The sequence below is a fragment of the Populus trichocarpa genome, chromosome 10 (genome assembly GCF_000002775.5).
Source record: "Populus trichocarpa isolate Nisqually-1 chromosome 10, P.trichocarpa_v4.1, whole genome shotgun sequence".
NCBI lineage: Eukaryota > Viridiplantae > Streptophyta > Magnoliopsida > Malpighiales > Salicaceae > Populus > Populus trichocarpa.
Window position 1 is genome coordinate 21,233,191 of NC_037294.2, and position 15,697 is coordinate 21,248,887.

General features: G+C 36.0%; 3 protein-coding genes across 3 annotated transcripts; 2 read left to right on the forward strand and 1 right to left on the reverse strand.

Annotated features, from left to right (window-relative positions):
• Positions 1–1,113: 1,113 nt before the first annotated feature.
• Positions 1,114–3,642, reverse strand: LOC7463464 (ras-related protein RABC2a). The gene is made up of 6 exons (XM_002316365.4): positions 3,274–3,642; positions 2,867–2,935; positions 2,356–2,421; positions 2,023–2,141; positions 1,728–1,856; positions 1,114–1,558 (listed from the first exon to the last, which is right to left on the reverse strand). Exons 1-6 carry the CDS (start codon positions 3,416–3,418, stop codon positions 1,448–1,450), a joined length of 639 nt encoding a protein of 212 aa, XP_002316401.1. The 5' UTR covers positions 3,419–3,642; the 3' UTR covers positions 1,114–1,447.
• A 3,202-nt stretch (positions 3,643–6,844) lies between these two features.
• LOC7463465 (NAC domain containing protein 50) lies at positions 6,845–11,151 on the forward strand. Its single transcript, XM_002315300.4, has 4 exons — positions 6,845–7,391; positions 7,809–8,086; positions 8,297–8,485; positions 10,280–11,151. The coding sequence occupies exons 1-4, from the start codon at positions 7,136–7,138 to the stop codon at positions 10,877–10,879; spliced, it is 1,323 nt and encodes a 440-aa protein (XP_002315336.1). The 5' UTR covers positions 6,845–7,135; the 3' UTR covers positions 10,880–11,151.
• Positions 11,152–12,110: 959 nt separating this feature from the next.
• On the forward strand, positions 12,111–15,055 carry LOC7468450 (eukaryotic translation initiation factor 6-2). Its single transcript, XM_024609412.2, has 8 exons — positions 12,111–12,241; positions 12,674–12,719; positions 12,871–12,967; positions 13,071–13,156; positions 13,246–13,290; positions 13,688–13,818; positions 14,404–14,514; positions 14,606–15,055. The coding sequence occupies exons 2-8, from the start codon at positions 12,710–12,712 to the stop codon at positions 14,861–14,863; spliced, it is 738 nt and encodes a 245-aa protein (XP_024465180.1). The 5' UTR covers positions 12,111–12,241; positions 12,674–12,709; the 3' UTR covers positions 14,864–15,055.
• The last annotated feature ends 642 nt before the right edge of the window (positions 15,056–15,697 follow it).

The window sequence follows — 15,697 nt, forward strand, 5'->3', positions numbered from 1 at the left end:
ATTTTTTTATTTTATCTTGGTACATAATGCAACCATAATAATATTTTTAAATAGTTTTGATGTGCTATTATAAGAAATAAGTTTTTTTTAATATATTTATAAATAAAAAATATTCTTAAAAAATAACATTCACTGTAATACCAAAAACATATTCAGCCACAACGTGACACCCGTAAAATAAGTAAATGGAGCAGTCTCCACGTGCACTAGGAAGCCGGGCAGCCTCCTCCCAGTGCACAAAACATCAGGATAGCGTTGATTCCTTTTGCCTTAATCTGCCAAACTATGTGCTAGCTGTTTAATTTCTGTCAATTGTGTTATATCCCAAAACTTTTCCTCAACTGTTAGTTTGCAAAATATGACTATTACTCCCCAAATAATAATAATAATCTATTTATATGTATATTTTATGTCTAGGAGCAGATGTAATTTAATTCAATATTTATATAATATTTTTAAAAGTGTTTTTCAATTGAAAATGTACTAAAATAATATTTTTTAGATTTTTTTTATTTTAACATAATACATTAAAATTATCACAAAAAATATATAAAAAATAATGATATGATGTTTTTAAAATGAAAATAATTTGAAAAATCACGTGCATAATAGACAAAATCATTAGACACTTTGCATACCTGACACACTTTAGAGAGAGAGAGAATACCTTTACCTGCTGTTCTATCCGACTAGCTAGCAGTCTGGCAAGTTTTTTCCTTTGAGAGTCCCAGTTGGAAAGATCCAGCAGAATTCTGAGATTTTAAAATTTCAAATCAGCAATCATTTTAAAATTCTTATCCTTCAAGTTTTCTCATGTGTAACTTGTCCTTTAACTACTTGATTGTTGATGTGGACCATTTGAGGTGCAAACAGCTGTGGGATGTTAAGAGGGCTGGTCAACCAATCATTCACCAAAATACTCAGCTTCCAAATATTCTGGACTGCTAAAGATTTAAATTATTTCAAGCTCTTTTTCTTTCAGCTATTGCGAAAGCTGAATTGCTCATAGTTTGGTATGGCCGACAGGACATTCTGCTGGGTGTTATTATCCTGCTCAAAGTGCTTGACACTCAAATGATTGTGATGTTCCCTCCACTGAGAAAACTTCAGTACTTTTAAAAGAATCAATGAAAACCACTTTCCCTGAAAATATACTATACAAGTGCTGCCAATTTTAACAACGTTCTTATTTTCTGCCCTCAACTGTGTGTAAGCATCTACTTTTCTCTGCGTGATGCACCACCGGTTTGGAAACAGCATTCACAAGCAAAAGATGTTACAGCACTCAACTTCCCAAAATTTTATAGGTTACAGCGGAAGCAGTAAAGATGACCATAAGAATAGATCTCTAAGAAGAGCATGAAATCGTTGACAGAGAGTGAAGGAGATCTGGCCACCCAATTGCCCTTGGCACAGATTTTGCGTCGTAATATTACAGGCAGTTTAATTAGGAGCAGCAACCGCCACCACGAGGTGCCTGGTATACTTGTTTCTCTTTCAGAATCTGTTGTCTCACTACTACTGAACCATTTTCCAATAAACTAGGAACCTCCGATATCTGTAAAGCAGTAGAAATGTTCAGAATTTGCACTAGATATTAAACAATGAGAACTACTTTTAGCTCTCAATTCTTTCATTAGATTTGCTACCATTAACTTTAAGAACATATTGTTCAGAGCACAGTAAAGAAAAAAGATAAAAGGGCATTTTCTTCGATAGCAATGTACCTTTAATGTGAGTTCTTTGAAACATTGCAGAACATTTTCCCTGGTTTTAGCACTACATTCTAGAAATGAACATTTATGCTCCTGTGCAAGAGCCATCCCTTCTTCTCTACTTACAACTCTTTCACTATCCTGAAAGCATTGCATCATTAAGACAATGTGCCCATTAAAAGCACAAAACTTGAAGACAGAAGGTCTCTAACATGACATGGAGGAATATAATCGACGGGCTCTTAATATTTAATGCGCATGTATGCATGTGTCGAAGTAGGAAAAGATAGGAAGTATTTCAGCTTACCCTATCAACTTTATTTCCAACAAGTATTTTGATACACTTCTGATTAGTGTAGAGCTCCACTTCCTCTGCCCATATATCTGACAAATTTTCGAAGGTTTCCCGTCGCGTCACATCATAAACTAAAACGAAATCAAAGCACAAACTAATCAGGATTTTATACATATGTATATCGCAAGGGAAAAAGCAAACTGATCTTAACTAATTTAGGTTGTTTCACTTAACCAATAATGATCAAAACTCAGGTAAACGAGGGGAGTTCAACTCAAGGCTTAACAAAATAGGATAACTTTAACTATATAAAATATGTAGTGAATGCTTAGACAATTGCCATACCAAGGATTATTCCATGTGCCCCCCTATAGTAAGAGCTTGTTAATGTTCCAAACCTCTCCTGCCCAGCTGCAATACAACAGAACTCATTATTCACACACCGCTTATTCTATACCTCTGCAGGAAAGAAACACCTGCCGAATCCAATCTGACACTTTATAAAGGGAATAGAGTTTAATTCAAATAAATAGTTGGCACTTGGCAGCTTTGATCTTATCGGAACCATGTCAAATTTTTCTTCAGGTATGAAAGGAGTGTGGATGAAAAACAGACTTGTTGAAGATTTTTCTTTGGGTATGAAAGGAGCGTGGATTGGGACAGTTGATTAGGACAACATCATGCACTGGATTTATGCTATCCAGAAATCTATCTAAAGGGGAAAAGGGTTTGCTTGATCTCTTCATATTAAGTGGCCGTTCGGATCCCATGAAAGCAAATGTTTCCCCAAGTTCAATCGGGGATGGAGGTTTGGAGCGCAGAATTCAGAGCATGAGAGCCATTTTCCTCTAATTACCTGTGTCCCAGATTGTTAACTTCAATCTTTTCCCACCAAGAGTGAGCACCTTGATTTTAAAATCCACACCTGCACATTTTTGAAGCCTTCCCCTTTAAAACACTATACATTTCAGAGCTAGACAAAATTATTGAAGAATAAAGACACGAGCAAGGCTAGTGATTTAATCCACTTGTATACACCCTGAATTCCTGATCAGATTCTAGATAGAAGCACAAGTGTGGCTCTCACAATAAATTCCAGTCACAAAATTTACATGAACAAAACAATCTCACCAAATTCGCCACTGAAAATCTATTGTCAAATCTCCTTACATGCAATTAAAAGATAGCTAGAAGTTGCAGCCAATACCTATCTGCAAATTTGCCGCTAAAAAAGAAAGAAAGGAGAACATTAAATGACAGTACCGATAGTAGGAGAAAGGTCTCGAACAGAGTTGGAGATGAAACTTAAGAGAAGACTACTCTTGCCAACTCCAGAATCCCCAATCAACAGAATCTTAAATGAATAATCATAACTGTTATTCCATCCTTTAGAAAAAGAGCCCGCCATTTTTTCTTTAATTCTTTGCAACCTAAACCAGATACAGGTAGTTTCTAAATGAAAACAAGAAAGAACTGTACGAAGAGGTTAGAGATTTGAAGAGCAAGAAAGCATAAAACGAAATGGGAAATTTCCTGAGGTAGAAGGAGACATGAAAGGTGGGGTTGGCAGGTAGTGATTTCTTTTGGTTGATGATGATTTATTATAAAGTAAGATTAAGAGTTTAATCTTCGAGACAAATGTCTTCTTTGTTTGAATTTGAACTTACTTTGATTTTGATAGCTGCACGCGCCATTGCAGGCCTCTTGGACTTACAAATATTATGTATTAAGGATTTTGGCCACTAATTAATCTGTATCCTTGTAATTAACTCTGTTCATTGCTTTTAACTCCTCTTTTTCATTAATTTAATAAATGAAGATTAAGTAAAAAGAAAAAGAAAAATTCTCCTATCTATATTTTGCAGTAGTCGATTCTGACTACTTATGTCGACGTAGTACGTCCAAGGTTTTTTTTTTTACCATGCACAAGGTTTAGCTTGAGACCATTTCTACATACAGATATATTAATTAGTAATTAAGATAATCCAATTAATTTTTTTTAATTAACACACCGGTTCATTATTGCAAAATCAATTGTATTTTATTTTGGAATTAAATTAGTTCCAGTTTTCTTTCTAATTTTGAACCAACAATGAAGTGGTGGTCTAGTAATTAAAACTGCTATATCCCTACAAGGATGAGAACACAAGTTCGATCCTAGAAATCGCACTTATTGGAAGGAGCAGTCACGAACTCTGAACAAGACTAGTCTCACCCTTTAGAAGGGTGTGAGAATATCCGGATAAGAACAAAAGAAAAATATCTTGTCCTCACCAATAAGCACAAAACTTGTCATGAAGAAATTCTTACTTATTGATTTATTATACTAAAATAGTTTTATTTGATTTATATTCTATCCAAAAGATTTTTAAGAATAAAAAATATAATCATATAATTTTCAAACGATTTATTTTAAACAAAGTGATTTGAATCATGTTTCGGGTCGGTTTTGATAATATTAATGCACTATTTATTCCTTGTTAGGTAAAGTAAATATCCAACAAAATTTTTTATCAGTTGTATAAGGTTAATATCTATAATTTTCATATTAAATTATAATCACTACAGGTTGAACCTTTCTTCTTCACTTAGCCAACCTCTTTTTCACGTAACAAAATAATTAATAAAATGAGAATAGCAAATAGCTATTGGTGGAAAAAACATAAATATAAATGTTATATTTCTTATTGGTAATAACCAACTGTCGTTCTATAAAAAAGACAAACACAAGAGGTTAATGCAAGAACACTTGACTTGAGTTTATGATTTCGATTTCAATTTCAATCACTCTAATTTTGTGTTGGAGTTCTTTTCCATGGCAAAAAAAAAAGCCACCGACCCTTCCACCAATCAGATCACACACAACGCCACACGCTAATCAGTGGTTTTCTGCTGCTTCTATATTTATTAGCCATTAATTAATGTATTTCAAAACCTTATTCCATTCTCTAGAATTCAGTGTCTGAAATAGGAAAAAAAATAAAAATAAAAATAAAACCCATGATAGCATTCGGCATTGCTTAATAGCTATGAAGCGAGGAACACACAATAAAGCCCATGTTCTTGAAATGGCTCAAGAGTTGGTGATGGGCCAGATTTGCTTTAGCCCTAGTCCTCATTCAAATTCAAAAGGACAACGGTTTGTTTGGTACTTTGACCAAGAAACGGCCAAAATTCACCACACCCACGTAAATATCTCGGCATGCACAGTTTCAAGTTACAGTGTCAACTGTCTAGCAGGCAAAAGTTACCCTCTTCAATCATCGGAGCTCGAGCCAGACCAGAAGACATAGCGCTAAAAATCAAACCAAAGTACTTCTTCTATATTAAAATCTTGGACAGAACGCCCTGCCCGTGAGGCCACATCAGTCTTGAAAAAGCGCTTTATTAGTTGAGCCCAGCCGATTTTGCTGCCTCAAAAGCTGAGGCACAGTAGACCACCGGGCATGACCATGAACCCATCTGGTCAAACCTTCAACTCCACGTCGTTGGTTGATGATGGAGGAGCCTGTGCAAGCAAGGGTTAGCTAAGTCATCCTCTGGGTTGATCCTTGATAATACTGTGTACAAAAACTTAGTTAGGTCCCACGAGCCATTACTTGCCTTAGTGGGCAAGTATCTAATCAAGACGTAATTTTTACCCTTGTTAGGGCATTTGTTGTGTCAGAATAGGATGCTCTGTCCAATTAAATATTTTTCTGTCTATTTTTACTTTTCAAGTAGTAATAAAAAAGGGGTAATTTCTTGGCTGTTTAGTCGTTTCATCCTGTGTTTTTTTTAATCTTAAGTTTTGCCCTCTCCTTCCTCTTTCTTACACCACACTCCAGAGGTTTCCAGCTATGTATTCATGGGCAGGTTTCCAAGATACTTGCCGAGCTGGTGATGGCTATTTTTACTGTTTTAAGATAGAGGATTTTACAAGTTATTAAATCATTAGGGTTGTTGGAGTTCATTTGTTTTTGGTAATGATAAATGAAATTCCATAACAGTATGGTGAAATCGGAAACAATGGCAATACTCCCATCACCTCCGAAGCCCCGAGATACTAACATCACCTCTTGGTGGCAAGATTCAGCCCATGAAAATTTAATCATGCTGTGTATATTTTTAGTCTTGGCTGATGAATTTAGGTTTTGTCTGGGAACGTGAAAATCTTGTTGGTAGCCACATTCTCGAGGAAGTTATTAATCTCCCATGAATTAATAGTACATAATTTCATGTTATATACCTGTCATAATTAACCATGAAAATATTTTTCATGCTAAGAGAATAATGATAATAATTAGTATATTTTCATAGCCGATTGACTTTTTATAACAACGGTATGATATCAAATAACCTTAATTATTTTAAATTTAATATGTTTATTGTTATTTTTACGGTCTAAATAACCGTGTTTGGTTATAATAGCTTGATACTATATGAAAAAAATTAACTATTAATTTTAATTTTTATGTTTATATAATATAAATACATGAAGATTTTATAGGACTTGGGTGGGATATTGTCAAATATTCTTATTTATTTCAAAATTGATTTGCTTACGTATATTATTACTAATTAAATATTTTTCATGTTATTATAACAACTCGTCAGATAAACTTATTTATTTTAAAACGATATAATTACAATTATTTTTGCAACTTTAAATAATTTTTACCAGCCTTGACAACTCGATATGATGCCAAATAACCTTATTTAGCCATAAACCAAGATTCACTTTATTTACCTACCATATATTTATCCACCCCTCATGTTGCCCCTGATCCAAGCCATATACGTGACCCTCAACAAACAAACATCCCCCAATTGAACCAACCAGAATGTATTCCATTGCAATTGCCATCAAATTGCTAGACAGTTCTTTTTCCTCCTCCTAAGTTCTAACATAACATATGTTACATATGTCTTGTCTACATATTCAACAGTAAACATTAAACCCCTCAAAAAATCAAAGGTCAGAAATTATTGCCCACAAAAAGAACCTAAATTGCTTGCAATCGAAGGCACTACCCTTAACTAGCCAGTTTCTTCCCCATCAATCAAGAAACCTTATCTCCACTCCCAAAAAAACCCTAGCCTCCTTTTCCACCCTTTCCCCTTTCCCAAACAACCATAGCCCATCATGGGTCCTGAAACTTCCTCGCAAGAACAGCAATTACGACTAGCACTGACAACCCCAGCACCACCAGCTTCAGCACCGGCAAAAACGACACCAGTCAGTACTAAAACGACAGCGTTAGCTCCTGGGTTTCGATTCCACCCAACAGATGAAGAACTCGTTATCTATTACTTGAAACGGAAGGTTTCCAATAAACCTTTCCGTTTCAATGCTATTTCTGAGGTCGATATTTACAAAAACGAACCTTGGGACCTTGCAGGTAATTACTTCTTCTTCTTCTTCTTTTCCATGTCTAATTGTTTTCTTGTTTATTTTTGTGATTTTTTGCTGTTCCTTCTGTTTTAAGGCATTATAATTGATTTTTATTTTATTTTTTTGTCCCATTTTTTAGATTTCGTACTACAGGTAGTGTTTATAGGAATACATATTTACTAGGCTGTTGCTGTTTTTAGTCTGTAATAACCATGGCTGGCTGCTATTATCTCTAATGGATTGCTGGTGAATTGGGGCTTTTTTTAATTGATTTTCTTTTTGGATGATACAGTTCTTTGTTGGGCTGTAAGTGTTTTGTTCTTGTTTTATTTTACGTTTGTTAGATTGGGTTCTTTGCTTGGTATTAATCTATTCGCATGGTGTTCTTACTGGGTTTCAATTATGCAATTATGCTGGTCTGTAGATAAGTCAAGGTTGAAAAGCAGAGACCAAGAATGGTACTTTTTCAGTCCACTGGACAAGAAATATGGGAATGGAGCAAGAATGAATAGGGCGACAGGCAAAGGATACTGGAAAGCTACTGGAAAGGACCGGGAAATTCGGCGAGAGTGTCAACTCCTTGCAATGAAGAAAACTCTTGTGTTTCATAGTGGGCGTGCACCAGGTGGGCTGCGCACCAACTGGGTTATGCACGAGTACCGGCTTATTGATGAAGAATTGGAAAGAACCGGAGCTATGCAGGTCAGGCTGTAATAGAATTGTTGTTCGTGGTCTTAGCAATGTGGATTTCTATATGGTTGCCTTGATAATTTAGGAAATGAAAAGGAAAATAGGTATTTTGGTTTGACAATAAAAGGAGCTCAACCAAAAGTAATTGTGGAGTGGTTGAGGAAGGGGAAGATTTTCCATTGTTATGCTGTTCTGATTTTGTTTGTTTTGTTTTCTGTGAAGATCGACTCATATGTCCTCTGTAGAGTGTTCCACAAGAACAATATAGGACCACCAACTGGGAACCGCTATGCCCCTTTCATCGAGGAGGAGTGGGATGATCGTGGAGCAGCGCTCATTCCAGGAGAAGATGCTGCTGATGAGGTGGTGGTTACTTATGATACTGGTGGTGAAATGCACCGTACCGAGCAGGTCTGTGATATTTCTTCCATGTTGAAGCATTACAACTTTTAGAGATGCTTACCGCTGTTGTAGTATGATGCTGGGGTATTGATAACTGTTAGGGGTGCTTAGTTTTTTTGTAGTATGATGTTGGAGTCTTGCTTAGTTTCCTTAACACTGGAGTATTACTTTTGGATATTAAAAAGAGCTATTGGTTATAATAAACTGCTACCTTGCTAATGTTTGAATTGAAGGTCTGAAAGCACTGCAGAACCTCTTTCTTTATTAGAATACGTGGTTTAAGTCTGACACCTATAGAGTGGAAAGGTAATGGATTCTCTTTTAGTTCCAAGAATGGGAGTGGGAGTTTGACATTGGAAATGCAGTTAAAAGTTGCTAATGAATTTGAGATCAGAACTGTTTTTCATGATTGTTTGTCTATTGGAAGAAGGGTTGGCAGATTGATGCTTATGACTAGGAGGTACATATCAAACAGATGTTGTTTGGAAGATTAACTGGAAACAAGCATTGAGGGTTGCTTGAAGAAGTTGACTTTTATGGAATGAAGAATGTGCATGATCATGATTGCTTATTACTTCAACTATATAAGAGAGCAGGTCCTTGGGGAGGCTGTAAAAAAACTCACTTGGTCAATGTGACTGCTACATAGATCAGCGACTCATATTATTGACCAGAGTTTCATCTTGCAATGGGTTGTGTTGATGAAAACATGGTTTTGATGCTGTAGCTTTTGTATTAATTTAGCTGCAATATCAAGATTAGCCATGAATGTGGAGTTGCATGACAAAAATTGCATATATGATTTTTGTTTGGTGATGTGGTGCTGGTGCTTTTTGCAAAGTGTGTTTGGGTTGAAAAACATCAATTTTTGATGGTTTTTATAGGGTACTTTTCAATGGTTATGACATCTTCATATCAAAACCATACACAAGCCACCTAAAAAGCATCAATTTGATGCCTTTTCTGTCCACATGCACTTTGAAAAACACTTTCAAATGCAACTGCTTCACCAAACAGTAAAATATTTTCAAATTGCTAAAGTATGAGGAACAGTGCCAATTAAAGCATTTTCTTTCCTTGAAAGCTAGCCCATACTATTCCTTACAGTTACCTAAACTATCAAATGTAAAACATTTAATGGACTAGATAATAGTGCATCCATTAGATGGATTGATCAAGTGGTAAGAATACAAATGCATATTTTGCTGTCATAATTAAACTTAACATGGAGAAAACAAGGATAAAGAGTAGCGTTCTTCAGTGGGATCAGGTGTAAACAAAAGGGCATTTGCTGTCAGATTGCTGAAATGGGTTTGTGCATGCATGGATCATGATCTTGCAACTCTACTCAAGTCTCTTGACATTTCCTTGAAAAGTTTTCAAGCAAACTGATCAAGCTTTACTTTGTATCCTGTCTGGTTATTGTTTTAGTTGACCTCCTTGATATGTCATTTGGAGACCAGAACCAGGTGTCAGGTTTTGTATCAAGTTCTGGTGAACCAATTCGAGCTTGAAAATTTGCTGCATGCCCTACCTTGGTGTTGAGGTTTTGGGTCGCAAAAAATGAACTGAAAAGTGATTCTACTTGTAGAAATTTAATCGTTTAAGCTTCAAGTGTGTTGGGATGCCTTGTAAAATAGGGATGGACAATTCAGAATTTCAGTCACCTATTGTAGACATGCTTGTTACTGTAATGATGTAAAAGTACACATCTATAGTAGTCAGCATGGAATTTCTTGAAATTTAATTTTGTATTTCAAGCAGCAACATTTTGCTATAAATAGTGTTACTTGTTTGTTGCAGGATAGTCATTCCATCAATAAAAGTCCTCTTGGTATTACCGAAGTTCCGGGGGACTCTCAAAATGCCTTACCTGTGTGTAAGACTGAAAGTGTGGAGGATTGTCCTCCACTGTGTGTGCTAAATACAGAAGCACCCTTCCCTCTTCTCCAGTATAAAAGAAGAAAGCACAATAACGAGACTGGGTCTAACCGTTCAAATGGTTCGGAGAACTCAACAAGGACAAGTCAGGATCCTTGCTCATCCACAACAACAACAGCAGCAACAACATCAGCAGAAATGATGATGGCAACAACTTCAGCAACAACAACGGCAATATCTGCGTTGCTAGAATTTTCGCTGATGGAACCTCTGGAACCCAAAGAAAATCCTCGTGTTCCCCCACCTGCACTAGATGCTGCTAGTCTTGATTCATCAATGTCTCCTAGCTGCAGGAAGTTTATCAATGATTTGCAGAGTGAGATCCGCAAGATTTCTGTTGAGAGAGAGACATTGAAGCTTGAAATGATGAGTGCTCACGCCATGATTAACATTCTCCAGTCTCGAGTTGACTTTCTCAACAAGGAAAATGAGGATTTGAAAAGGAGTGTCCACGCCAAGTGAAATCCAGTCAATCCTGAATCAGTTTCCCAAACAAGGGAAACTAGTCTGTGACCGGTGCCAGTGTAATCACACTGTTTGTATGTAATAAGAATCAAAGACACTGCCGCGGCCGCCTCCTCTTCCCTTCTAGTCGGATAAATTGCAATATGTAAAATTAGGATTTTATTGTTGTCTTTCAGTTTAGTCTTTCGTTGTAAGAGAAGTAAGCTGGTGGATTTTGTTTCTTTGTACTTCTGCAGTGGATAAAATGAATTGCATTGTTCGTAGTTGAATATCCTGTCCCATGTCAATTGATCAGAATTCTGAAATTTATGCTGTCCTCAAGAACTCAGTCCTGTCAGGAGGATCAGTTGCCTGCCTGCCAGCCGTTAGTTGCTCATTTCTTTTTTCTACAGGCTATAGTTAAAATCAATTTCTAAAATAGAGAATCAGTAAGTGTATTGCAATTTCCCACGCAAAGGGGTCGGATTAGGATTGCTTCATCTAATTTGAGATGGAGCCTTCTTTTCTCTCTCCTTAATCTCCATTGATTTGCATATATTGCTATTAGATCTTCTCCAGTGTTTTCAGCAATGCAAATATGCAATGGTAAGTCGCTTATCAGTCTTTTCTGCTGGTTGGTGGAGCTTCTACCTAGAGATTGAAGGGTGCAGCTTAGACAGACATGCCCAGCTGTTTACACGCAGTGAGGGAAACACTGGTCCTGGTTTTCATACCAGCAGGGGTTGGTCTTTTGTTTTTCTGGCCTTTGGCCCTCTTAATTACCTAAAAAATTATAAATTATTCCTATTTAATTAGAGACAATTTAATTTAATCTTGATACTTAAAAGCCCATTCAAAAACATGTAAAAAAAAAACGATTATTCTTTACAATGAGATACATTTATTTGTAATATGACTCAATTATATCAAAATGTCTCCAGTGTAAGAGATGAAGACAATGGAAATTCTGTTTTTAAAATACAAAATTCATTTTAAAATTGTTTTATAAACATATTTATATTATATTTCTATTTTTTGAATAAATATATTTTTGTTCTCACTATCTTTATTTTATTCATTTGTTTTATTTCAATAATAAAATAAAACAAGCTGGAAAATGAACTCAACTATCATTTTACCAAAAATAACGGGAAAAAACTCAAACGAAGTCTACGAGAACGACGTCGTCATTACGCGAAAAAGGTCAAAACTCTGAAGACGCGAATAAACAGCGCATCACTTCACTTTTCAACTGAAACGGCATCGTATTACAGAGAAAGGGCATAAGAAAAATATCTGCGCGGGTCTAAAACCACACAACCCTTCATTTTCTCTCCCTCGCAGACGCCACTGTTTCCGCCACTGCAAAAACATCAAACAGTAAGCATAAATTTCTTTAATTTCTTATATATATATATTCAACCATTTATCATTATAATTTTATTTTCTTTCCTTCGATCTGTTTGGCTATCAAGAAAATGAAGGCAAACAGGAGCAATTTTTTTTATCTTTTTTTCATTTCGCTTCAATTTGCTCTCTAGTTAGCGGCTCTGCTTTGTATTGGCAGTGAAATGACTCTAGGTTTATTTTTGTGGTGATTTTGATTTAAATTAAAAGAAAAACGTGTGTTGTTATGGGAGTTTAATTTTGTAACCATTAGGGTTCATGGGCCCTGTTTGGTTTCTAAGATGGTTTGGGAAAATTAAAGTTACTAGAAAGTTATTCATATTGGTATTTAGAGGTCATGAAATTTGTTGTGCTCCTCAGTGTTTCTTTCGAAAGAAACTGATGTTTGTGTTTTTCTTACATCAGCTCTTGTTTATCTCTGTGTCCGACTTTGTAATCTTCATGGCGAGCAGTAAGTTTCCTAATTTCCTTGCCGGTTGTTTGTTTCAGTTGTACGATTACTGAATCGTGCGAGTTTCTTTTCTTCTCTTTTGTTAATTTCAAGTTTAATTTAGATGGTGAGTGTTCTATTTATCTGAAGCTTAATGGGTGAATTTGTGCAGGACTTCAGTTTGAGAATAACTGTGAAGTTGGTGTGTTTTCCAAGTTGACCAATGCGTACTGCTTAGTTGCAATCGGTGGATCAGAAAGCTTCTACAGGTGTTCTGAATGTTGAGCTAACAAGTTATCTGATCTGTTTACAAGAGTCGTGTCTGGTATTATTGATTTACATGGATTCTCTAACCGCATGGGTCTCTTGCAGCACTTTTGAGGCAGAGTTAGCTGACGTCATTCCTGTCGTTAAGACCTCAATTGCTGGCACTAGGATAATTGGACGGCTATGTGCTGGTGAGAATTCTGAACTTTTTCCTTGTCCTAGAATCAGGTATCCATTGCTTCTTCCTACTTTAGTGAATGCGAGTGTACTCTTTTGGCAGGAAACAAAAATGGGCTTCTTGTGCCTCACACCACCACTGATCAAGGTGAGTTTGATGAGATACTGGAAGCAGGAAGAAAATATTATAGCTGCTTTTATAGTTTAGCTGTTTCAGCTAGATTATAGCATTGGATTATAATACCATGTTTAATGAATTAGCTTTTTAATATCACTCGTGCAATTATAGCATTGGATGATCATACCACACACACACAACACACACACACACTGCAATGCAACTCTCTTTGGCATCTTACCATTTGAAATTTCCAATTGTGCATTTTTAACAGTTGGACCTGTAAGCATCTCATGAAAACAAGAAAACGTGCTTTCAATCATGTTTAATAATGTTTGTTCTTTTAATCACCTGCTTGATTTCTGACTTTGGACTCGGTTATCTGTTGGAGATCTTATGCTCTAATTGTTTATGTTTTTAATTGAAGAGCTCCAGCATTTGAGAAACAGCCTACCTGATCAAGTCGTTGTTCAGAGGATTGACGAGAAACTATCTGCTTTGGGTAATTGCATAGCATGCAATGATCATGTTGCCCTTGCACACACTGATCTGGACAGGGTAAAGTTCTATATCCCTGAAGGATTTGTTTCATGACCTTAAACTAGACTCTTGTTATCATCATTGGGGACTAATGGAGAGTTCTGAAAATGATAATAGATTTTAGTGTTCATTTAGTTTCTTGGCATGTGCTTAAGTTAGGAATGGGCTCTTACTTAGCAGGAGACCTGAAGTTAAGCTTAAAACCTGTCTGAATGGATTCGTGTATTAACTAGTCAGTAGCAGATAGACTGTTAGGCTCAGAAAGTGACTCAGAGGTATAACATGGCCTCTTATTCCTACACGTTGTGGAACTTTTCTTTAATATGCTTTAAAGAAAGATTTTGTTGGAAGTTAAGAATATTCAAAGCCTCTTGAAGAACATTTTTTGACTGTTGTTGTAGTACTCTCTTTATCTGAACATGTTAAATAGTTGGTGGTGGGGTCATCATGCTCTATGATAACTTTACAAGGATGGTTGATTGAGATGTAAGAAATGAATATCAGAATGGTTCGCAAATCACAAAAACAACCTCTAATTACAAGCATCACTTTTTATTATTTTTTTGAGTGCCCGCATTTTCTGCCATGTTCAAATTTCACCAGGAAACTGAGGAGATAATTGCTGATGTTCTCGGGGTTGAAGTGTTTAGGCAGACAATTGCTGGCAACATTCTTGTGGGGAGCTACTGTGCCTTCTCCAACAGAGGTGGTTTGGTAAGAGAGACTCGCTTCTTCTTGAAGGATTGAACAAACGTTTTAAGTTATTCAATCACAGAACTTGCACTAAAATCTTGTGTTTGGACAGGTCCATCCTCATACATCCATTGAAGACTTGGATGAGCTCTCCACCCTTCTTCAGGTCCCCTTAGTTGCAGGTACTGTAAACCGTGGTAGCGAAGTGATCGGTGCTGGAATAACAGTAAACGACTGGACAGCCTTCTGTGGGTCCGACACTACAGCTACCGAACTATCTGTAATTGAAAGCGTCTTCAAGTTGAGGGAAGCTCGACCTAGTGCCATTGTTGATGAGATGAGGAAATCATTAATTGACAGTTATGTTTGAATTGACGTTACCTATTCTCCCACCTGTCAACGGGCTCCTTATCCTCCTGTAATGGAAACATTAATATTTTAACCTTCTTAAGTCGGATTTTGTTTTCCAATTAAGAATACATGCTTTTGAAATGGGGTTTTAAGTTCCCTGTATTTTACGGGCTCTCAATGTCTCTACAATTGATTCTCCTTTTGTTCCTCATTTTCCCTGCTAAATTATATTGTTCCCTCTCATCTGTGTTGTTTCATGTAGCTACAAATTTCACATGAATTAGATAGAGAAAAAAAATGTTATTTAATGGTAGCTTTTCATGGACTTCCTTTTTTTTAATAAAATTCTTTGATGTTAATCTAATCATTTTTTATTATTAAAAATTTAATCAGGGTAATTGAATTTTAAATTTTATGAGTTAATATTTTTTTTCCAATTTAATATAGAACTTAGTGTAAATAAGTTTTCGAATCAAAAATTTTCAAGTTAATTGATCTCTTAAAACAACTCTTTTTACTAGATTGGAACGTAATTTTTGCATCTTATTTGCAAATTAGTCCAAGGAAGGCAATTGCGAAATAAAAAAAAAAGTTTTATGTTTTAACTCAACATGAATTTAAGTCGAGTCAAAGAATAAGTAGATAAATAAATAGAAGAATACAGAAACACGAATTATTAATAAACTCACACCAACCATAAGGACAAACCGTCATTTCACTTTGACCTTTTCAGTCCTCTGTTCTTCCCCTTACGGTTGCGATTGCGTCAGTGTCCCTCACGAACCCCATTCGCGTGTGCAGTCTCAATTTCTCCACGCGTCAATTTATTTCCACGCCACGTAAACAATACCTT